Source organism: Prunus mume, linkage group LG5 (assembly GCF_029339155.1).
Source record: "Prunus mume cultivar Tortuosa linkage group LG5, ASM2933915v1, whole genome shotgun sequence".
In the NCBI taxonomy this organism is placed as follows: domain Eukaryota; kingdom Viridiplantae; phylum Streptophyta; class Magnoliopsida; order Rosales; family Rosaceae; genus Prunus; species Prunus mume.
Window position 1 is genome coordinate 4,901,485 of NC_142702.1, and position 24,212 is coordinate 4,925,696.

General features: G+C 34.5%; 3 protein-coding genes across 6 annotated transcripts; 1 reads left to right on the forward strand and 2 right to left on the reverse strand.

Moving 5' to 3' along the window:
• Window positions 1-974: 974 nt before the first annotated feature.
• ANNAT3 (annexin 3) lies at window positions 975-3,792 on the reverse strand. Its single transcript, XM_008246854.3, has 6 exons — window positions 3,525-3,792; window positions 2,884-3,029; window positions 2,283-2,510; window positions 1,784-1,996; window positions 1,597-1,686; window positions 975-1,371 (listed from the first exon to the last, which is right to left on the reverse strand). The coding sequence occupies exons 1-6, from the start codon at window positions 3,703-3,705 to the stop codon at window positions 1,168-1,170; spliced, it is 1,062 nt and encodes a 353-aa protein (XP_008245076.2). The 5' UTR covers window positions 3,706-3,792; the 3' UTR covers window positions 975-1,167.
• Window positions 3,793-8,374: 4,582 nt separating this feature from the next.
• Window positions 8,375-11,051, forward strand: ANNAT4 (annexin 4). The gene is made up of 6 exons (XM_008247190.2): window positions 8,375-8,504; window positions 8,599-8,771; window positions 9,249-9,467; window positions 9,902-10,126; window positions 10,495-10,566; window positions 10,652-11,051. The coding sequence occupies exons 1-6, from the start codon at window positions 8,459-8,461 to the stop codon at window positions 10,859-10,861; spliced, it is 945 nt and encodes a 314-aa protein (XP_008245412.1). The 5' UTR covers window positions 8,375-8,458; the 3' UTR covers window positions 10,862-11,051.
• Window positions 11,052-12,148: 1,097 nt separating this feature from the next.
• LOC103343529 (annexin-like protein RJ4) lies at window positions 12,149-14,984 on the reverse strand. Of its 4 annotated transcripts, none has more exons than XM_089053629.1 (7): window positions 14,827-14,949; window positions 14,462-14,583; window positions 14,228-14,373; window positions 13,439-13,657; window positions 13,025-13,237; window positions 12,689-12,778; window positions 12,149-12,576 (listed from the first exon to the last, which is right to left on the reverse strand). In XM_089053629.1, exons 2-7 carry the CDS (start codon window positions 14,532-14,534, stop codon window positions 12,373-12,375), a joined length of 945 nt encoding a protein of 314 aa, XP_088909755.1. In that variant the 5' UTR covers window positions 14,535-14,583; window positions 14,827-14,949; the 3' UTR covers window positions 12,149-12,372. The 4 variants fall into 4 exon arrangements, with proteins under 4 accessions (XP_088909755.1, XP_088909756.1, XP_008245414.2 ...); XM_089053630.1 differs by having other exon boundaries at window positions 14,462-14,491; window positions 14,827-14,941; XM_008247192.2 differs by lacking the exon at window positions 14,462-14,583 and having other exon boundaries at window positions 14,827-14,984.
• Between the last annotated feature and the right edge of the window lie 9,228 nt (window positions 14,985-24,212).

The window sequence follows — 24,212 nt, forward strand, 5'->3', positions numbered from 1 at the left end:
AGCCAAGTGTCGCTTTGCCACTTGATCCTTGTTAGACAGCATCGTGATAAAGAGAAGTCATTTAATGTATTTCAATCCCACCATGGGGGCAGAGAGAGATAAATATCTCCTCCTTAGATATTTATTCCTCCTTCTCCCCCCATAAATACCCTTTGCTCTTCACATTTAAACTACTTTTGACTTAGTCATCGGAGGGGGTTCAACTGGGATACAAGCAGTTTGCTCATATTCTAATAATTATTTGAAGTGTGCAGATCATCTCCAGAAGATAGCTCAACCATGCGATTTGGTGTAAAGCCTTAAACCTTAACCTGAGTTGGGGCCGCTTGTACCACGAGAGGGACGCCCAGTTTACACTAACGTAATCAAAATCCTAAGTAAAACACAAGAAACACTTGAAGAAACGAAAAGAAAACCTACAACTAAAAAAAAATACTCAGCAAAGTCAACCAGGATGAAAAACAAAGAACGAGTCATGAATTGCACTGTGCTCACCTGCACGTATGTGATCTAAATCCGAAGTGAATTTCATATGCAAAGGGTCCAAAGAGTCAAGGCACATGTAATTGGGAATATCATTCAATGGATTCATCTTTTTTGCATTTCTGTATTTCCGAATTCTCTCATCCTCTCATCCTCTTGTGTTTGAAATGACCAATGCCAGAGCCATGACCCAATTGAATAAAAAACTAATGGATCCAAACAAATCGCTAATCTTACACCTAGCAAGATTTTGATCCTTGCCTCCCTCTCCTCTGAATAAATAAATAAATAGGGCTTGTTTGGGAGACTGGGAAGAAGCATCTTCCATGTACTTCTCCAAAAAATCACTTAAAATGATTATTTGGAGAAGTGATTCTCCATAAAAGTGATTATTGACCCTTTCAGAATCACTCTCAAACGAGCCCTAAAATAACAAGTCTCTAGAGTAAAGAGATGCATTGGTTTCCAGAATAAGCACTTGCTAGCAACAATGGACAAACTGTAAAACAGTTTTTCATTGCTGATGAAGAAGAAGCAATCTCTGAATTATTTACAAACGGGTCAATAGTGCCAAAAATAGATCACAAGTTTCAGCACTCTTAGCATAATCATACAACTTTTATTATAAAAGCAATCTGAGGTCTTAACTGAAATGTAATGGGTAGTGCTACTCATTAGAATGAATCAGAGTCTTTCTCCAAGCAAGGTTAACAAGAAATTTTTGTAGTCTCTTGATGTGTCACCTATAATGTCGTCGACGAGGGTGCTTTTGGACACTTTGGAATACTCCTCTTTGATTTTGATCATGTCGATCTCAGCTCGGCTTATTATGGCTCTATTCAGAGAATCTTCATCTGTCCCGAGTCCAACAATGGAATTTTTGATGACCTGCATGTGGTTCAAGCAACAATGAAAAGTCAGATGAGATCAATATCTAACAAGGAGCATCAATTCTCTCTACAGAGACAAGATCCAGCTGATCTGATTGGTCTTGCTGGACCAGGAAATGGAGTCGGAGAGAGATATTATCTTCAAAACAAGGGTTCAATTCAAACAAGCATGAAAAAGAAATGAAAAGTATATAATAAGTTGGTGCACAAGGAATGGATCTACCTTTGCAAAATACTTCTCAGGTGATTCTATGCACCAAAATACCACCATCAAAAGAGATTCCAAATCACCATTGCCACAAGCCTTAATGTCCTGTCAACAGAAGTGCCAATTGAAAGAGGAAAAAGGAGGACATTAAAAAGAACACAAGTTTGATGATTAGTAAACGGTAAAAAAGTAGAGGCAATACCTGGTCAAAGGAATTTCCATACTTTTGCTTGTAACACTCAAAGGTCGCTCTGAGCTGAAATAAATTCCTTGTGCTGAGTATCTGAACAACATGATCATCATCTAGTTGCTTTCTTTCGATGGCTTCATGTAGCCTAGAAGCCTCCGAACCGGCAATGCCTGAGTCCACCAGCTGTCTGTCATACCTGTAGGAGCTCACCAAACCGACCAGAATCTATGGCAACCAGCAACAAGTACTATAAGTAAACAGAATGCAATTCTACCTCATTTTCCAACTCAGTCACCAAACATGACCTTAACTTATAGTATGAGACATTTTTCCTTTTTTATAATTTTTTCCGCAATATTAATTCAGTCAATTACTGTTTAATTACTTTGAGAATCTCCATACATTTTAGAGGGCTTTTCCGGATGAAGATGTTAGTAGCATAGCATTATAATAACAATAATTTACCCAGTATTTGAGTCTGATGTTCTTGAGCTAATCAATATGTTTTCACCTTTCTGAGGGGGAGGGAAACAGTAGATGCAATATCCTCCTCAAGTGAACAATCAAAAAGTGAAGCGTAGACCTGCCTCACTGCCATCAAGTGGTGAGGAGATGATGCACAAGCTATCTCAACTACCACTTTTAGGTGTTTTATGCCTTGCTTCTTTGCCTTCAGCGCATCTCTTGCCAATTTAGCATCCCTTTCAGGAGGATCATATGCCCACAAAATTATTGCTTTCTGTTTCACATCATTACTTGAATTGTTATAATTAAACCCGTGGAATAACATGAATGAAAACAATAAAAACATAACATGCTTATGAAATTCAAATTTGCAATTCAAATTTGACGAATTCATTTACGATTTATAATGTAAACATACAGAACTTTTGTTCGTTGAGTAAATTTTTTATTTTATTTTTATCAACTTGAATAATTAGGAAATAGTAATAACAACAAACATACATGTGTTTTTCATACTCATGTAAGAAGTTTATTATGACCCTTTGATGGATAGCATGGAAATGTTGTTTGAAATGAAAGTTGGGAGTATTTCTCCTCTATGAATTATGCGAAAGAAATGACAAGCATAAAGGGTTGGAGAAAATTACTCTGAAATCTCCAGAAAGCTCAGAGTGGAGATCATCAAGGAGAGATTTATTGTAAAGCTGTTGATAAGTGTCTTTGATTTTCCTTCTTTGGCTTTGATTCCTATGTCCTAATATCCATATCACAGCCTCCTCATCCGTTCCCAATCCTAAATCCATTTGTACAAACACTTGATAAATATATTCATGAATGAATATCAGCAGCAGCCAAATCAATTATAAAGATTTTCAAAAAGACCAACTTTCAAATGAAAAGTAGCCAAATTTATTTCATTCATCCAATGACAGGAAACAAATATCAAATTATAATGACAAATAACAGAAAATTTTATATGAAAAATTATCATAATCAGTTTCAGGCTTCTGCCACCCATATTTTTGCAACAAGAAAAAAAGAGAAACAAGATGGTTGATATAACATAAATACACATGTGTTTTCAGCTAATCCACAAATGAACCCATGAAGAAATCAAATTAATCCACGAAAATTCTGAGAGAGAATCAGAAATCTTCACAGATATATTCACAAATTCACCCTTGACCCATGAACCAACATTGAACAAAACATTCAAAGACACAAACTTTTTCAATGAAACCATCATATAATTGAATCACGTCTGAGAGTGAGAGAAGAAGAAGAAAACCTTCGAAGGCTTTTTTGAGCCTCTGACAGTCGTTGTCTGGAGAAGGAACAGGTTCTGGTACTTTGACAGTACCCATTGATCCGGTCAGCTTGAAATCTTCCTCTGAAGATGAGATTGCAGATGAAGAATTTTGTTTGTGCACTGAGCTAGTGCTACGCAGTCTACTAAAGAAACTCTGCATTTTTAGCCGTTTCTTTCTCCTCCTTCAGTTGTTTTTCCCTCTATGTTTGCCTCGTCCTTCGCTGGAAGCATAGATTTGTTGTGTGTATGATCATCTTTTCAAATTGACAAATTTACCACTCATTTTTATATTCTGAATTTACCACACTACCCCTGTTTACCATAAAATAATTTTTTTAGGGAACAATACATTTTTGGTTATTGCATTTTGCTCCGATTTTCATTTTGGTCCCTATATTTTTAATTTGTTGAGTTGGTCCTTGTTTAATTTAGCAATTTAGGTTATTCCCATTTGTTTGATCAAAGAGAAACTTCCTAAACCCTTTTTTAGGTTATTCCCATGTAATTACACTTTAATATGCTCATATGAGTGAGCTTTGAAAACAAAAATCACTATTCAACAAAAAATAGAAAAACACACAAAGCCACTAATATTATTAACAAATTAACACACAAGGACAAAAAGTGTTTAACTCTCTTAATAATTAAGGCGATTTTTTTTCCACAAAAAATGATAGTATTTTATTGATGAGATGAAAGAAAGAAGTACAAAAACTGGGCAATGTCTTAGAGGAATAGGGGAGTATCTCTACACCAAATGGGCATGTGGTCTTCGGATAATTAAGGCAATTTGTAGTAATTGCAATTTATCATAAAACCATATGCTTATGAAAAATTACTAGTAATCATTTTCTTTTGTTTTTAGCATATAACTAATCTTTATCTCATGGACCATAGATGTTGAACAAAAAAAAGGAGTGTAAAGGTAGATTTCTCTCAAGACTTAGAGCTACAAGTACCTTTATTGGTTACCAAAAAAAAAATGAAATGAAATAAATAGGGCAACCAACCTTAACAAAGAAAAAGCCCTTGGATTTTGTCGAAATTATCGAGTGCACCCTGTTATTTGTGATTTTTGAGACTGGACCACAAACTTTGTGTATATCCTTTTTGGTGACCATGAAGACTTTCTATTCTCAAGTTGGAACCACCTCATGTACAAATGCACCTTTCATCGGTTACCAACTAATTATCACTCGTACCCTTTGGAGCGTTTAGCATCAATTTCATCACCATAATTATATATCCATGAATAGGTCTTTTTCTGGTCAATTGCTAACAGCTGTTTCATATGGGGATATAAAGTACGTAGGCCATAAAACACATCAGTTTGAGTGAGTGCATTAAGTACTAAATAACAGGCAAAAAAAAAATAATGTTGTCATAATTTATCAGCAAAAGCAAGCAACATGAATGCCATAACGTACCAAATAAGTAAACAGTGTTTCAATAACTCCAAGTGAGAGATAGGCAAAATTTGCTTTTTATTTTTTATGATAAGCGATAGAATATTATTAATGTGAAAAAGCTAATACAATAAGTCTGAACTTGTATCAAGGGCAAAGGAAATTTCTTGATCATGAATTACAATCCTCATACAGTACATCAGAAATTAAATCAGGAGGTTCCTCGAACCAGTACAAAGAAACCCCGACATTTGCTTTAATATGCAAGAGATAGGTGAATAACCAGTTTGGCCTAGTGACATTAGCTTTTACTTCTTTGAAGTTAATGAGATTTTGATACGTAGTTTATTTTTGCAAATGACATCTATAATTTCGTAATTCATGACCGTAACTAGTTATGAAGAGTACTAGTTTAAACACAACATGGCCTAGTTTGGCCACCCTTCAACTATTTTGAGTCGAGGGGTGAGAAAACTTCAATTTTAAATTCTTAGACAATTTTTAGAGACCACAGTACCCAAGAAAACTTCAACTATTTTGAGTCGAGGTGAGAAAATAGTTGAAGGGTGACTGAAAAGAGTCATCTGTGAAAATCACCCAAGAATTACGGTTAACCAAGCTTATAATATTGTCAATGGCCTCTTTAGCCAAGTTAATTAGCTGATGAGGAGGCTGTAAGGCTTAGGAATATATCAATGTGACCATTACAAAATAAAGGGAGAGAGAGAGAGAGAGAGAGAGAGAGATTCACCTGGTGTTTGATATGATCTCAGAAAACACCAAAAAGATAAAACAAACAATAATTGAATGAAAACCAACCTACCAAAAAGGAGAGACAAAGAGATAAAGGCAACGTGGTCCAAAGCATAAATCACCATCAGAATGCGTGTCTTGACCTTCGTGATGAGGAATTATGATAAGAACATTCATCAAACCTAGCTGTACCTGCACCCTCACATGTGAAATCTCATGTCATGTATAATTATTTATCATTTAAATCTATGCATATGATATGCATGGTTTCCATTTCAACAACCAACTGCTAGAAAAAGATATAGCAGCAGCCCCACAATTGATACAATTGTTTTAATTAGTTGCGCCATGTGTTTCAGGTGGCACACTGTTAAAATAGCAACATTGATATTATCTGTAACTTAATCATTTACAAAGCCAATAGATATAGGTTTTTATCACAAAATGTCTCGATATTATTACGAGTGTAACCACTTATTACTCTAAACTCTAATATTTACCCGCATGATCCACACAGCTGCTGAAAAAAGTGAGATCACAGAGGGCAATGTCTTTGCTTTTTTAATCTTAATTAACACATCTTTTGGGCCATGCCATGATTTGTAGCTTTTCCCTTCATGATTTGTAGAGAGCAATGTTCTTGATTTGATAGCTGAAAGATGGTTTTATTTGGATATATATGTTGAATACTTTTCTAATCAACTTCTTGTGTTTATATGATTCTGATATACAACTGGAATAGCTCAAAAGCCAGCCAACAACTTCTTGTGTTGAAAGATGAGATGACTGAGTTCAAATTATTTGATTAGATTTGTTCAGTATTTTACAACCACATGTTCTTTCCATGAAGATGTGTGGAATATTATTATATGTTATCTGTCTATAGATTCTACAGAGGATAGAAATCACATATATTCAATAATCTTACATGATTGCGAATCTTTTTAAGAAATATATGTAGGACATAATTGTTTACAACCTTGTGTTTTTAAGTGTGGCAACCAAAATTCGTTTTGATGTACATAATAATATTGAGATCTCAAGGACATTTTCTTTGTGAGTTTTTTTATCGCTTGGTTTTTTCAAGCTTTATCTCTTTCTTATTATCCTAAGTTTGCAATTTTAGTTGGGATGTCTATGCCAGAGTTTCTTCGATCATGCGTGATCGTTAGTTGAGGTGTACTAATTTTAATGTTAGACCACTCCGTTATTGTAATTGCCTTTGTGGTTAGTTTGTATTGGTCTTTTGGTGACTAGTACTTTTTTTGGCTAAATTATAAATGCAATTCTAGAATTTCTCAACCCAAAAAAAAAAATTACAAGAGGGGGAATGGAGGGTTTCTCACATACTTACTACTAATATGCTATAGCCTATAGAGGTTCGAATATGAGACCATTAATCTGTAATTAGGTTAGACCCCGTTGACATAAGAAAAGAAAAAAAATTAAGAATTCTGGTACACTTCCTCACATATTCACATCACATGCATCCGTTGGCCAGAAAGTCTTAATTACATATTTAATAAATAAATTCAAGGAAAACACGATAAGCTGTTGAAATATTTATTTATTTATTTTTCACATTGAGGATCTCATCTCACGAGGTGCATATCTTAGCTAGATGGATTTGCCTTCTGTAAAAGGCAGTACGTGTCATGTGTGAAAGAGTTAGAGAGGAGAGTTTTGAGTTGTTGACAATCAATTATATTCTCCAACCAATATATTATTGAACTTGTAGACTCACATTTATCACACTTTCTTTCTTTCTTTCTATACTCTTTTAATACAAAATTATTTGTAAGGCGAGCTAAAATTCCTTGGCAACTCACAGCCAATTATTTTTTAAAATTTGTGATAGTTGTACGTATCTAGTGTTTACCTTGTGAATACGTATCTACTATGAAGAAGTGGCATGTCGAAAATGTTCTTGTTACCCAAACTCAAAAAGAATGTTGAAGAAACTTTTCGATTTCCAAAAAAATGAAAATGTCTTACTAATCTTCTTTTGATGATTTAAAAAAAAAAAAATACCATGATCCAAATGGCAGGATTAATTCCCGCTTAGGGTTCAATTTGTCCCTAGCCATAAAGTGTTTTTAACGAGTTTCGAACCCTTACTATTGAGGCACCAGGTAGCTTGCTAATTAAATGGGGCAGTTTGCCAACCATACCACATCTTGTGGCTTCTTTTGATGATTTTGCAAAACGAAAAAAACTCTATTTTTTGTTACAATGGAGATAAAATAAAAGGGAAAATAAAAAATCCTTTTGATGATGTGCTGCACCAATCTTTTCTTTGATTATGATATGTGAAACGAAATAGATTAATTTAGTTTAGTATTACCTTCTTTTTGACGTGGAATGAGATCTCAAGTTTGAATCTCCCCTTAATTATATATCTAACCTGTTTGATTAAAGGGGCATTCATCAAACTTTTGTGGTGATAAAACTACAAATTGTAGAAAGTTCTGGGAGTTTATAGTAAATACACCATAATGTGTGGAGAAGGATATGCAAGAAAACGCTAAATTATAATGACACATTTACTTTGGTCATTTATAAAAATACGACATTGAACTCCTCTTCTGTTTCATTATGATTATTTATAAACATAAAACAAAGTTACGAAATTACCCTTATCTCAAAATGACAAAAATAACCTTTCGAGCTCATATATATGCAGCAGCATGGCGGAGAAGATCTCTACACGTTGCCTGACTTCTCATCAACAGAAAAATCGACACAGAGAAAAGAATGGCTCTCACTGATGAGTTTCAAGCTCTCAACAAGGCTTTCTCAGGTTCTTTTTAAAAAAAATGCTCTCCTTTTTATTTTATTTTTCATTTCAATTTTTTTTAATTTTTTATCCACCCATTTTATTTAATTTGAAGCAGGAGTTGGAATTGATGAAAATTCATTAATATCAATACTGGGAAAATGGCATCCTGAGGAGAGGAAATCCTTCAGGAAAGGAACTCCCCATTTTTTCAAGCAAGATGAACGCAACTTTGAGCGCTGGGATGACCTCCATGTCAAACTTCTCAAGCATGAATTCATGCGTTTTAAGGTAAAAAACAGTTACAAATTCATTGTGGTTATTTCAAATTTTTTTTTTTTTTCACCACAGTTTTTATTTATCTTCTTTTTAACTGAGACATTTTTACTTAATTTTCTTAGCTCACTTAATCATCACTATAATTACTCATACAATGTATCTCATAAATGGTAACATACACATATAATGGTAATTTTATTTGTTACCAAACTGGTGGGTATACTATGTTGTCATACATGAATCAAAGATCATTTATTAGGTAATTCATGTCGGATTGTGTGGTTTTGATTGATAGTTTGACAATTTGACTTGCCGGACAATTTACAATCTAATAAGATAACATGTATGTTTGGTGTTGACTCACAATCCGATAACACTTGACTTGCCGGACTGTACATAGTCTAATAAGAGAACATTGATCTTCAAATTTGTATATGTATACATGATCATTGAATAGAGAGTGATGAGGCCCTTTATGATTTCTGTCAGAATGCTGTGGTGCTATGGACTATGCATTCATGGGAAAGGGATGCTCGTTTGGTGAAGGAGGCCTTGAAGAAAGGCCCACAAACATACAGTGTACTTGTGGAGATTGCATGTACTAGATCGGCCGAGGAGCTATTAGGAGCTAGGAAGGCCTACCATTCCCTCTTTGATCACTCCATTGAGGAAGACGTTGCCTACCACATTGATGGCCCTGAAGGCAAGGTAAATCGAATCTTCCCACATTGAATTTTGGCATAATTATTGTTTCTTTCTCTTTTTTGATGGATAATAGTTCCTCTTTGCTAGTTGTGATTTGCGAAGGTCCAAGTCAAAATTACACAAATATTGGAGATGTATATTGTTTTGTTTTTCCAATTTGACACCATCCTCTTCAACTGTTGTAATTTAGATATACAGTTCAACTATTTCCATCATATTTACTGATCACATCTTTTACAGAGACAAGAGTTCAAAAATTTACCAAATACGCAGTGCAGTAGTGTAATGAATATGTGACATGTTATTTTTCATCTCATCAGTTTCAAAAAGTGTCTTTAATCTTTTGAAGTGTAATAAATGGCATGAAAATGTGAAAGTATTTAACTGGTTTTTTTTTTGTTTTTTTTGTTCTTCCTGTTGGCATTTGCTTTGTACAGCTCTTGGTTGCGCTTGTGAGTGCCTATAGGTATGAAGGACCAAAGGTTAAAGATGACACTGCAAAATCCGAGGCCAAAACACTTGCTCATGCCATTAAGAATGCGGATAAGAGGAATCCCATTGAAGATGATGAGGTCATTAGGATACTATCAACAAGGAGCAAGCCCCATCTCAAGGAAATATATAAACACTACCAGGAGATTTCTGGCCACAACATCGATGAGGTATGCATATGAGATACAAAAAGAAAGAGGAATTTCCCAACTTTTCCTCCCAGTTTTCTTCGCTAACTTAGATGGCAAGAAAAAATAACAACTTTGCATACTCCAATGTGATATTGTCATTTAGGTCGGAGAAAAAAGAGAATAATAATACTAGAGAGACTACATTTTTGTACTATGTTTGAATAACAAATGATGTGGCAAGTAACACGGCATGTAAAACTCACTTGCTACATCATGTGGTACTCAAATGTGGTCTCCCTAACATTTTCCGAGGGAAAAAAAGGTTGGATTACTGTCCAGAAATTTGAAACCAGAACCAAGTCATATTATTGAGCTTATAGAAATCTATAATCTTGCTTTTTGTTTAGGATCTTGATGATGCTTTGAGGTTAAAAGAGACAGTGCAATCCCTATGTACTCCTCACGCATATTTCAGCCAGGTAAGGCAGAGTCACATAGATATTTTCTGTTTCGCATGCAGCCTAACATTATGCATGACATTTTCAAATTCTTGTGTCTCATCAGGTCTTGGAAGTTTCATTGAGAAATGGTGTGGATAAGAACATCAAAAAGGGATTGACTAGGGTAATCGTCACCCGAGCCGACGCAGACATGAAGGAGATCAAAGAGGAATACCAGAACCTATATGGAGTTTCTTTAACTGAGAAAATTGAAGCGACAGCTAATGGGAATTATAAGGATTTCTTACTCACTTTGGCTGCAAGAGGAGGCTAAAAAGGCGGGAGTCAAAGTTTGGGGCTTGTTGGGATTATTTGAAGGGTTTCTGTGTTGCCCAATTCGATTGTTGCTGTCTTTCATGGTTGCTTTCTTGCTAGAGCTGGTGTTGTTCTGTATTAGTATTGTGTTACCATTAAGAAAAAACTGAAATAAAATCAATCAATGAGCCATTTGAGCATTTAAATAAGCTGATTTTTTAACATTTTGTTTGTGGCATAACAATGTTATATCTGGTCTCTAGTGTACAAAATGTTGTGGTCTGGACAAGTATACAGGCGTGCATATAACAAGTCTTGTTTAGTGAAATAAGTAGGTAATTGATTGGATAAACATCTCTTAAGTTCACATTCAAAATTTTCAAGTTTTTCACCTAATTTCCGTAGTTTTTCTTGACTTTTTACTGATCAATTTTTCACTGATATTCCCATTAAGATTTCCGTGTTTTGAAACCCCGATAGGTATTTCCTAACCAATTGTTTAGCAAATCCCAAATGACCTATAAAAGAAAGAAATGTAAGAATGGAAAAACACACACAAGGAGTACGAGGAAGGAGGAGGTAAAGAATTGCAGAAGTCGTGTTTGATCTAGGGTCGCAGAAACAGAAGTAAGTTGTCTATGGGACTGAAGCAACGCTGAAGAGAGTCTGAAGAGAGAGAAGCAAAAGGGCAGACAGAGAAATCCAATGGGAATTGGTTTAAATAAAAAAAGACAAAGCTGGATATGTCTGCAATTTCTGCTGCCATTTCCATCTATCCAAATCTTAGTAATAAAGGAAACTTGAAATGTTTTTTTTTTTCCTGAGTGAAGAGAACCAGGGGTGGTCTTGAGGGTGTGCAAGTAGTGACACGCATAGAGCCCCCGATTAAATGGCACTAAGGAGTATTGAACCCATGCCCAATCAAACAACTTTACCAGAGAATACCACTAGACTAAGTATATATGTCTTCATGAATAGTTGTTCATTACTTTTATTGGTCCCGATTAAATGGCACTAAGAAGCATTGAACCCATGACCAATCAAACAACTTTACCAGACAATATATGTCTTCATGAATAGTTGTTCATTACTTTTATTGGTTTATGGCATCAACGATAATTTTTCTTTAGTATTTTCGTGTTAGATGATGTGAAGGTCCCAATTTAAGTTTCGCACAGGGTGCTCAAATTCTGAAAGCCAGCCCTAGAAGAGAAGTCCATACAACAAGAGATTTTAAAATTTAATTCCTTTTTCTTTTTTCTTTCTCCATTGCTATCAAATTATCAATCCAAACACATTGCAAGACTAGCTATAAATGTAACTTCTGCTTAATTCATCCATCAAATTTGAAAGTCTGACAGACAACTCTTCATAAAAACTCAAACTCCAACAAACATAGACGAAGACAGATAGCCAATCCAACATGGTAACTTAAGACACAAACATAAGAAAACAAAGACTGCCATCAAAGTCCAACATGAAACACAACCAACTGGATTATTATACTAATAACTTGCTCAGAGAAGGGTTTCAATCTTCCTGCCCTAACAGGGTAACGAGGAAGGCCTTGTAATCTCCTGATGTTTCTTTGGCCACAGCATGCTCAAGATGAACACTGTTCTTCTTGTAGTAGAGCTCCTTGATGTCCTTCAAGTCCCTCTCTGCCCTCGTAACAATCACACGAGTGAGAGCATCCTCATCTGTCCCAGCCCTTTTGATTGCTTGGCGAAGTACCTTTACACACCAAATCACAGGGACTATTTGAGTCAGAAAGGGAGTTGTTGCTGGAAGAAAATAAAAAGAGAGAATTGAGATCACATCCAGCTTTAATTTATATGTTTATCACCTTTTCAAAGTACTTCTTTGGGTCATTGAGGCATCGAATGACGACATGAAGTGCCTTCTGGAAATCATCAGCACCATCATCCAACAAATTCTAAGAGACAAAAGAACAAACATTAAGTCATAACACCACTCACTCTATTCAATGAAGCATGTTTGGAACTGTTTCTCTGTAAGGGCTAAAAATGCTTTCTGACAACCAAAATGCACTTTCAATAGTGTTTCGCACAAAAACTTAACGTGCATTGGGTCCTAAAAGCACTCACTTCTAATTTTTTTTTCCATAAAGCACTTGGATTTTTAATAAAAATTTCAACGTACTTATAACAGAAGTGCTTACCTTGCTGATGGAAATGCCATGGTCATCTCTGTAGCGGTTGAAGGTTGCCATGAGCTGTGTCTTGCTCCTTGTGCTGAGGATCCTAATAACTTCCTCATGATTGAAAGCCTTGTCTTTGATGGCATCATGAAGAATATCAGCTTCCGATTTTGCCACTTTCGCATTGATCTCACCACCATCATACCGATAAGTAGTCACCAAAGCAACCAGAAGCTGTACATTGGCCATAAACCACATATCAACAACACCATTAGCAATTTTTCAAGTCTAACAATTCTCAAAGTTGGCCTTAGTTCTCCAATTTGGGATGTTATATGTTCTCCACCGGTGAAGTCGATTCTCATGTTATATTGACTCACAGTTTCACAACATAACATGTCAAGACAAACGAATGGCATCTGTAAATAATATTACCTTGCGGATATCACCGGTGGTATGTGCAGCCAAGTCTTCCTCCAAGGAGTGCTTGTAGCGAAGTTGGTAAGCCCTTCTTACTGCCAGGAGCTCTTCAGGGGATAGAGTGCTTGAAATTTCAACGATGACATTGTAGTCAGTCTCAGATTTCTTGATTGCCACATGAGCCAAGACTGCATAGCGATCTGTAGGATCCAATATCCAACGGTACACTGCTTTCTATACATGCCATCCCCAAATGAAATTATTTTTGTTAGTATCACATAAAAAAGCTATAAACCAGAAATACATGGTTAATCTTGGTTTTCAAAAAAAAAAAACACGGCATGTAGAGATGAACTTAAAAAAAAATATGTTGAAGAGACTATTGGAGATGCTCTTAATATTATTAAAATATGCGCCCACTTTCTTGTAACAAAAAATCGACATATCGATTAGAGCCAGATCCTAACATACCAATAAGTTCCATTAATTTATTGTTGTTAGATAAATTGTTCAAGATTATTTTTAAACAAAAAAAAGTACTTGAAATTAATAATTTATTGACGGCATATTGATTTGTTCAATTGCTCTTTTAGGTAAGAATATTCTTTTTTCCACCCCGTTTTCAATATCTTTGTCGGAAAAGGGCAAAAGCTTTCGGAGATTTCTATGTTTTGTGATACACAACAACAAAAGGGAGAACAATTATATATATTTATCATGAATTTATTATAAATAAATATTTAATGACAGAGAAAAAATAAACAACAATATTATAAGTAGGGTGATGAAATATTATGAGAAAACCTCAAAATCCCCGGAGAGCTCCGATTCAAGGCGCTTGATAAGATCTTCACGATAAAGCCCCTCATAAGCAAGCCTGATTTCATATCTCTGAGCTGCATTTCTATGAGCCAGTATAGAGATTACAGCCTTCTCATCAGTCCCCCATCCTACCAAAAAAGAAAAAAATATAGACCATAAAATCAGCTGCATGTACATGAAAAAAATAAAATTTGAATGGTGAAGAAATAATTAAACCTTTCACAGATCTTCTAAGAACTTCAGCATCTTCAGTGGGGGAGAAGTTTTCAGAGGCAATAAGGGTAGCCATTGATGATTGTTGAAGATAATGTCTTTGGTGCTATGTGATACTGCAATGCCTAATATTTATAGCAGAGTTTTTACCCATTATGCAAACACAGCTCAGATTGGTGATTAGGTGTGTTTTGGTTGGCTTTGGTGTGTCATTAGTAGATGGCAGCAAAATGGCAATCTCTTATAGGGTGTGTTGGATATGACTTCTGCTGGATTCAGAAGACATTCAATTTACTTTCCTTTTTATTTTTCTTCCATTTTTGCTAATTGAGAAAAAGAAAAAGAAAAAGGAAAGTTAGAGAGAGTACCTTTGCAGGCCTTGTGAAGAGCTTCTGCGTCCTCGTTAGGAGAGAAGTGGCCTGGAGCAATGAGGGTTGCCATTGTCAATTGCTATGTCGTTTGTAGGGAGAGGAGGCAAACTGTGAATGAGACTGGTCGAGGTACGTGAGCAGGCTTTATATAATGCCTAGGTTTCTTGTAAGTATCCACCATTGAAAATAACGCCTACTCAGAATTCACAAAAACCATGTAAGTCCCAGGCGTTACATGTGAACACTATGTATCTTAATTATCTTAATAATATCCCTTTATTCCCACCAATTATTTATAATTTATCAAAAATAAAAATAAAATAAAAAGAATTTTGTGTTCACATCTCATGACTATGCATTTATATTTTTTTATTTTTTATAAAAGGTGGGGATAAAGCCTAATTATGTTTATTTATTTATTTGTCTTTTGGGACGGGGAAAATTTTAATTGATGAATTAAGTTTTGGTCTGTTCTGTTCGCACCTTTGCATGGTGGACATGTGGTGCTCTCTGCAACATCTTTCCTGCTACTTCTCTTTACTTTTCTAAGAGATACCTTTCTGGGCCTTTTGGCTAAGATCAAGTGTAGAAAAAGAAAAAAAAGAAGGAAAAAAAAGACCGATTAACATTTTTTTTTCTTAATATAAACAATAGTCTAAACTATAAAGAGGGAGTTTCTCATACACCAATGTTGGAATCATGAATTTTCAATGGGCGAGCTAACTAAAGTCATTAGCTAAAAATATATGATCTTTGTTTTTGTTTTTTTTTTTAATGTTCTTACAGTTTCTATAGTCCTTTTAGAAATAAAAGTATACTAATCATATGAACCACACTAGTTTATAGCTCTTCTAAAATATTTTTTTTCTCTGGATACAAGCGATATTGGGGAAAGGGAGAATCAAACCTAGGACAAGGGTAAATGGTCTTAACTTAACTATTTGAGCTACAAATCTCTTGCAATTTTCAATAAGCTTTAGCATAAAACAAATACATATTAAATGAAACCCGAAGCCACATATTATCAAAATGAAAATATGTTCAACAACATAATTGAAAAAGTACATATTTTAATGTGTATTTTTATTGCTACCATGCAACTAAATTCAGAAAGAATTGAACTTTTTTGAACTCTAATAGGTTCATACATACCGGGTTGTATTTAAAAAGAAGGCAAATATATAAGTTTGATTTTTTTTTTCCCCCAAAAATCTCCTTGGGCTACATCCCACTGTAGCCTTTGTAGTGGTTCCACAAGTGTCATACACTTGATATGTGTCAAATCTTGAGACCACGAGTCTACAAATCAAGACTCTTTTTTACTAGGCTAGACGTTGCCCATGAACATTTCTCTTTTCCCCCTTTTCCACCTTTATTCATTCAATTACATACCTTCTTGTTTTATTTTCAACATATTAAATGTTAATCTTGACATTTTTGCTTAATTTGGTTCCTACCCCCATCTCACCTTTTCTTTATTTTGCAAGAATTTGCTTTCCAGATTGTATCCAGCTAATGAGTTTTGTTATATACAATCAAGACAACTTTATTTTAAATCACAGCCAAAAAAGAGTATAAACATGTTAACTTTCTCAGAAATGGATTTATACTCCTACTTGAAGTATTGGTAGTAACTGGAATCCCAATTCCAATCAAAACTAATATGAGGATTTCATAAACTTTTTTATTCAACTTAAAACTGGCAAACTTGGGGTTTAATACTTTTTGTTTAACAACAAGAAGCTCTTAAATAAGTATAGCTTAGCCATACCACAAACAAAGAGATACACAAAATTAAATGCAAAACTACAATTCTAATACTGCAAATGGAAATATTTTTGCTCATCTTTTTAACCCAATGTGTACTCTCATTATCATTCTCAACACTTGACATATTCAAAATGCGTTTCTGTGAAGTTCTAGATTATTTCAATCTGATTTTGTGCCAATTTTATTCTAGAATTTTGTTACATCAAAATTGATATCTCAAAGGGTTATTTCAACGTCGGTTTTGTGCCATTTGAATTTAAATTAAGTTTTTTGTGAAATTTCAAATTGGAGACTGTTCATGGAATTGTTTTGATTCTACCGCATGCCATGTTTGAATACGTGTTTGAAAACTTCCTGAACTTGGATTTTCATGAAATTTTAATATGTATTACTTTCACGTATTTTCTTCAAATCTAGAAAGTTTTGTCCATTTTGGTTGTCAATTGAAATTTTGGTGAGTTTTCAAAATAAAAAAGTGTACAAACCTGAAGAAAAGAACATTTTGCAGCCTAGTCTGTTTTGGTTTCTATTTTGACATGCTTCCTTAACCCTAATTTCCATCAAATTCTGACATTTTTTATTTTTCTATGTCTAGTTGTAATCTGAAATTTTTTTACATTATTTTGATTTAAACTCAATATTTAGTGAATTTTCAAAGTTAATGTGTTCCAACCTAAATATTTAGCAAAATTGAAGTTTTTGTTTGAAATTTTCTTTATGAGTCTAGAGCCGAACCACCTGATTTTAAACATCCCAAAGAGTAGAACAATTATAGCAAAGGGAATAGATTGGTTTTTCCTTGACGCTTGGTTTTAATGCTTGTTTGAACGTGAGGTTAAGGGAGTAATGATCGGGTCGAATAACTTGTCAAGTGTTTTTTGGGGCTTTAGGTCTACGTACTTTTAAGGACGAATATGCACAAGGTTAAGCTAGCTGGACCTAAGGTAGGGTTTCCTGATTTCCCAATGATTGGGCTATGTCACTTTTAATCTTAGTGCTTTTATATGATATTATAAATATGAATATTGTTGTTGCTTTGCTTGATGAATATTATTTGATGTTATGTGAATATTTATTGATGTTTCTCCATGGATATTATTTTGACGTTGGGTAAAATATTATTCTTCATGTGATTAAATATGAAATATTATTGTTATTATTTGTATTATTATTCCGCACAGATAAATTATGGTTGTGCTGCATTACATATGCATCATAAAGAAAGTGGTGTTTGAGGTGTGTGTGTGTGTGTGTGTGTGTGTGTGTGTGTGTGTGTGTGCGTGTGCTCGTGTGCCGTTTGAGGGTGTGTGTGTGCGTATGCCGTTTGAGGTATATCTAAGGGGTGAGAGAAGACCTTAGATATATCTGAGTAATAAAAATATAGAATATATTCAGGTGACATGAGCAGGGCTTGAATGTACTAAGGTGATGGGAGCAGGGCCTCTAATGAAAGTGAAAGTTGAGAAATTCGTAAAACAAAAGAAAACTGGGTTAAGGGACGGATGGGCGCTAGTTCATATTTTAAGGTATTCGGAGCCACAGTGGTAAAACACATGGTATGAGACATGCAGGCTTGTTCCCCTAAGGTATGAATTAGTGGGATTAGAAGGGAGTGAGTTCATGGCATCACTGCATATGCAAATTTATTTATCTTGTATGGTTGCATAATTTATGTATCTTGTGTTCTTTGATGCATGACACTTTGATTAACTGTGATAGCTGACCTTGAGGGGTTTGACGATACTCTACTGGGCATTATAATGCTCATAGCCTAATAGATTGTGCAGGATTCAAAGCGAAGTCAACCAAACCACTAGGCTTTTGTTGTTAATTTGTGTAATTAACATTTGTAAGTAGTCAACGGTGTGATAAAGATCTTAGTGTGTATTTAACTACGAGCTACTGCGACTCTGATTCTGTGTTAAGTAAATTTATATTCATTTATGGCCCTTTTTCTCATCATATTATGGTTGTAGAATTTTATTCTTATGACCATGGTATGACTCACACCCTAATTCGGGAATATTCCTTATTTTCGAATCGGGTCGTGACAGTAGCCCAGCCCATAATATTCTTCTACCCAATTAGTTTTATCCAAAAAAACAAAAACATAAATCTTGAAAAGTGGCTAGCTGCCCACGTGAGTTTTTATTCATTTTTTTCTTTCTTTTTCTTGTACTTTTTTAAAATTTTTTTAATCATTTAATTTGTAAAATTCCTTCTGAATCTTGATTTAAGGCTATGTAAATTAGGTTTTTTTTTTCTCTTCTAATTGATGTCTAACTTAGGGATTTATGGTTGTTACTACTTGAATTTATGGGTGTTACTTCAGATATTTTATTGTCGAGTTTTCTTTTATGTAAAATTTAAAAAGTATGTTGTTCTTGATAATGTACTTGAATATGTAGAAGTAAATAATAAGAGTGTTTAACATGTTATATATCATTTACGAAAAGTCATAAAAACAAAGTAAACTTTATCGAAATTTCAATACAAGTTTTCTTATTAAGAAAATTGGCGTACAAGTTAACCCCATACATTTTTAAATCCTGAGTCCATGCATACTTATATAGGAAATAAAGAACCATAAAAGATTATGAAATTTTCTATAGACCTTTCGTTAGAACCCTACTTTCTATGTGAAGTTGCCCTTGTTACATAAGCAATATTAATATAGAACTCTTGATACACTATATTGAATGTGTATGAGAGCAATAATACGAGTCTCTACTGCTTATAACTAAAATATCGTCTACATGAATTAACAAGTAAATAGTAGTAGGTACATCATAGTAAATAAATAATGAGTAGGCCTCTATTGAAGCCATAAAGCCCAAATGTTCTAAATAAGTATAGAAGTAAATAAACTAGGCCCAAGTTGTTTATTTAAGCCCATAAAGAGACCATTTGAGCTTGCAGACATATTAAAATCTATTTGGTTCGAAGAAAAGATTTGATGAGAAATAATTTTCCATGTCTTTTCCCAAGGAATGAGAAATGAAAATTTTCTTTCCCATGTTTAGTAATCCTGGGAAAGTAATCAATAAATATCACTTTATTTCATTTTTCATATTTGGGTTGCATAGAAATGTGAATTTACAAGTTCATCCACTAGCGAGAGGCAACAACAATTCACGTGAATGAAAATAAGGGCTTTTCTACAAAATATAAATGTAATGACAGAAGGACCTACTAATCCAACAAATTCCTAACCTTATTCAACAAACCATAATCAAAACAGACACATAAAGAGTAACTTGCTACAATCCGAATGCTTGGATTTTCTCTACTAGGATTTGCTTGACTTTTCATGTCTACATGCTACCTCATTTAAATTCAATCTAAGGGTTTGAGGATTGACCCATCACACTTGAACAAAAAATTGCAAATTGCCTCACACTTCAAATAATAATTGCCTCAAGAATCTAATGCCAAACCTATAACATCCCTCCTCTTCCTTCTTCTTCTTCCCATATGAAAATAAGTATTGTCAATTATCAAAGATGCAATCTTTCACAACCTCTTCTCTTCGCATATGAAAATCAAGTTTGCCAATTCTCAAAAATCCAATTCGGCAACTAGTTTAGTAGTTTCAAATCACAAACATTATATCATAAACATTGAATAGAATCGAACAATAAACAAAATTAAAGAAAGGAAGTAGAGAGGCTGCAAATAGGGTTTAGGGTTGCAAATTTGTTGTGGAAAACAGGTTCCAGAATGTTATTTGTGAAGCTGATTGTAGGGAAGTCCTTACAACCATCAATGGCTCTATTTCTAAAGGTCGGTGGGAGATCTACCTTGTCCTAAGTAATATTCACGACACTCGGGCCAATTTCCAATCTTGCTCGTGGTCTTGGGTTCCTAGAACAGCCAACCAGGCGGCTGATCATTTGGCAATGCTTGCTAATGGGCTCCCTTGCCACTTAGGAAGTAACTAATTTGGAAGCTTCAAGGCCCCTGATGTTTTTGCTGTTTGCAGCACCGTCTCTGTTCCTCTCAAGCTTTGTTTGCATGCTTTTATTTTGTCGTTCAGCATGTTTGCTTGAACTTCTCTGCTTGTATCCATCTAGTTTCATTTATAAAAATAATATTTTATTCAGAGAAAAATAAGGTGATGAGTTGTAGGGGAGAAAAAAATGAGTTTGAAGGGGTAAAGCAAAATTTATTAAATTTAAATTAGTTAATATGACATAGCTTAGTTGGTTGAGCTCTTCCACCTCCACTATGGGCAGAGGTTCAAAACCCCCAAGCACCCAATAAATATTTTTGTAACCCCTCCCCCATCGCTTGTATTTAAAAATATATAATAATAATAAAAAGACTGTACTTCCCTTGTTTCCAAAATCATAGTTTCACATAGGGTTGGGCAATTAAACCGCCAACTAGAAAAACCAACCGAACCAAACCGATCGGATTGGTTTGGTCCGGTTATTTATTTATTAATATTTAATATCAGGTTCAAACCTGACCGGACTGGTCAATCCGGTCCAATTTACGGTTTGATATTTTAAATGAACCGATTTACTCAAATCGAACCGTTACTGTTGGCAAGCCAAATATTACAAAAATGTTTTGCAACAAAAGGGTTTGAACCCCACACCTCCATGTAAGAATCGTTCTTGCTTTCCACTAGAGCAAACAACCTTCATGTGTAATCTTTCCATAAATATGATATATAATTAGTTAGTTAGAATAATAAATATTATAAAAAAATGTGAGAGCATGCAAGTGGACATGACCTGATGCATGCACTGCTGCATCTGCACCTAAACCAATGTTGTTTTTCTTTCTTTTGTATTTTTTTATTCTTTTTCTTCTCCCAATATCTCACCTTTCCCAACCTCTTCATTTTTTATTGTTTTCCCATCTTCTTCTTACTCTTTCCGTCATTGTACATCTCTCTATCTCTCCCTCTCTCTTTTTTATTTCTTTTTCCTTCTCCTCTCCATCTCTCTTTCTTTTCTTCCTCCTTCCTCAGTCTCTGCAATTTTTTCCTCTTCTCCCATATCTCTCTCATTTTCCTATTTTTTTCCATGCTCTCTCTTCTTTCTATTGTTTTCCATCGCTCCCTCTCCTCTTCCTCTTCTCTTTCTTCCTCCTGCTGTCTGTCTTCTTCTTTTCCTATTTTTTTTTCCTTCTTCTTCCTTTCTCCCCTATCTCAATCTCTCCCACTATCGATTTTTCCCCAGCTTTCTTCTTGCTCTCTCTCTTCGGCCTAAACTCGAAACCGAACCAAACCAAACGACAAACTCCGATTAACCGGAATGGTCGGTTTCATTGGTTATGGTTCGGTGTACGGTTTCAAAAATAGCTAAGTCGAAGCCTTCGGTTCGGCTTCGGGTTGAGCCCAAAACCAAACCAACCCGAAACGAGCCTAGGCACACATATGAAAAAATAATTTATAGAAACTACAAATAGAAAATTTTAGGACAAACTACATAAAATCCCCTAAATTATAGGGTCATTTTCAAGTTCATACCCAATTTTAGAGACATTCACGAGTACATACTCAAACTCCCGAAAACCCTACAAATTGCCCCATCCGTTAGCCAAGCTGTTAGTGAATCTGTTAAATGCTAATGTGGCAAATGTGGGCTCTATTTTTTAATGACATGGATTCCTAGTGGACAAAAAAAATAATAAAAAATTATCTACTTTTGAAAATATTAAAACCCACTATTTAAAATTAAAAAAAATTAAAAAAATCTCTCTCCTCTCCTTCTAGCCCCTATCCACCCTAACCACCACTCAAGCTTACTCAGGCCACTCATCCCCAAATCCAGACGCTCCGCCCCATCTCAACCTTCGCCACCCCAACCCAGAAAAATAAAAAAATAAAAAAATAATAATACTAGTCTTACCACATTTTTATACAAGAATTTCATACCACATGATGTGGCAGCTGATGTGTATATACCACATCATGTAAAATAATAGTTTATGTTTTCTAATTTTATTTATTAAAATACACCTCATTCATTTAATTGATGTGGCATATGATATGGATATGTCACATTATATGGTAGAAAAATGTGGGATAAAAATGTGGTATAGTGTAGCATTACTCATAAAAAAATCCTACCTAGATCCAACAGTCAAACTAAATTCCAAATCGAATAGACAATTTTATCAGATCTATTAAAAACATTTTGACTTTTTCAAATCCAGTATTCGAAAACCCAACAGAAGGTCTAATCTTAATTCAATACCTATATACAGCAATGCGAACCATGAAAACACAAGTAACTAGCTAACAAATTTACTAATCAAACAGTCAAACAATAAACGAAATCTAGCATACACATATCTATTGCATACCAGTCACTGTAAACAAGACTATAAGCTATTATGAGCAAAAATATATATCTAAAAATTACTGTAAACATCAATACATATCCATAAATTAATACTAGCCCCTTGGCACATGCGCAATTGGTTTTATTTTTAGAATTAAGAAAAGATAACATGGGTAGTTATGCTCCATAAAAGTAGGACCTATTATCTGATTTTGTTTTTATTTTTAATTTTTAATATGAAAAAAGTGAATTTACCATATTATCCTCATTTAATTAATAATTTCAATTCTTAATGTTTGAATTAACCAAGGGCATTTTATGGTATTTTGAATATTTCACCATTCTCTTCCTTTTGTTATATATATATAGATAAACAACAATACAGATCTATAAGTTACTGAAAGAAAATAGAGCAAGGAAATCGGATCTTAAATGGACAGACCCTAAATCACTAGCTTTTCAAAAAATAATTCAAAGACAGAAAACCTTCTTAATCAAGCACTTCGATGCCTTTTCGTCCATACACGTCGAAGACGACAACTACGTCGTCACCAAAGTGTCGAAGGGTTGGTGTACATCGGGGCAACAGATAGGGCGGTCAAAGTGTGGAAGAGAAAGTAGACGCTAGGGCTAGGCATCTAAAGTCGAAATATCGAAACCGTACACTAACCATACCGTACCAAACCAATTTCATACCATTTCGTTTGGGATGAGGCAGCATTCGATACGATATTGTACGGTATCAATGGAGTATGGTACAAGAGCATACAAGTATTTGGTACCGGTCAAGACTTACCATACTGAATACCAAAAGTTTTATAATTTTTTTCATTCTCTCGCCTCAAATGTGAAACCTTATTTATTTAACTACTTCTAGAAGACCTTGTAGTCTAACATGTTCGTACTTTCTTAAAGGATAAATAAGATTTTCACATTTGAATCAAATGGAAATTATTTGTTTATATTTTGTTAACTACTTCTCTCTCATGTAGCAGTGAAATTGAACAACAACAAAGTTGCTCCTGGAAAATCTATAACTTCTAAAAGTTCTGTTCAGCAAGCCAGAAGAAATGTGGTGAGAGCTTGAAGCTTAAGTAATAGTCTTTGTAAATTAACTACTAATAATACGTGTGACTATAGACATTTCCTTTGTACTGCATCAACAATCTAGAATTAATAAAGATGCATGCGCTTCCTGTGTTGTGAATTTCCATTATTTTGTAGGCCAGCTTGGTGAAGGGTTCACCAACCAAAATACCATGTCCACCGACTATTGAAGCAAATAATGGCTTCAGTCTGTGTTGATGGATACTG

Coding starts and splice junctions, on each gene's coding strand:
- ANNAT3 (XM_008246854.3), bottom strand. CDS start 3,705: ATGCAGAGTTTCTTTAGTAGACTGCGTAGCACTAGCTCAGTGCACAAA. Junction 2,511..2,883: donor AGCTTTCTGGAGATTTCAGA/GTAATTTTCTCC, acceptor GATGTGAAACAG/AAAGCAATAATTTTGTGGGC. Junction 1,372..1,596: donor CTGAGAAGTATTTTGCAAAG/GTAGATCCATTC, acceptor AACCACATGCAG/GTCATCAAAAATTCCATTGT.
- ANNAT4 (XM_008247190.2), top strand. CDS start 8,459: ATGGCTCTCACTGATGAGTTTCAAGCTCTCAACAAGGCTTTCTCAG. Junction 8,772..9,248: donor ATGAATTCATGCGTTTTAAG/GTAAAAAACAGT, acceptor GATTTCTGTCAG/AATGCTGTGGTGCTATGGAC. Junction 10,567..10,651: donor CTCACGCATATTTCAGCCAG/GTAAGGCAGAGT, acceptor GTGTCTCATCAG/GTCTTGGAAGTTTCATTGAG.
- LOC103343529 (XM_089053630.1), bottom strand. CDS start 14,899: ATGGCAACCCTCATTGCTCCAGGCCACTTCTCTCCTAACGAGGACGCA. Junction 14,492..14,826: donor TCTTCACAAGGCCTGCAAAG/GTACTCTCTCTA, acceptor CCCCCACTGAAG/ATGCTGAAGTTCTTAGAAGA. Junction 12,577..12,688: donor CAAAGAAGTACTTTGAAAAG/GTGATAAACATA, acceptor TGGTGTGTAAAG/GTACTTCGCCAAGCAATCAA.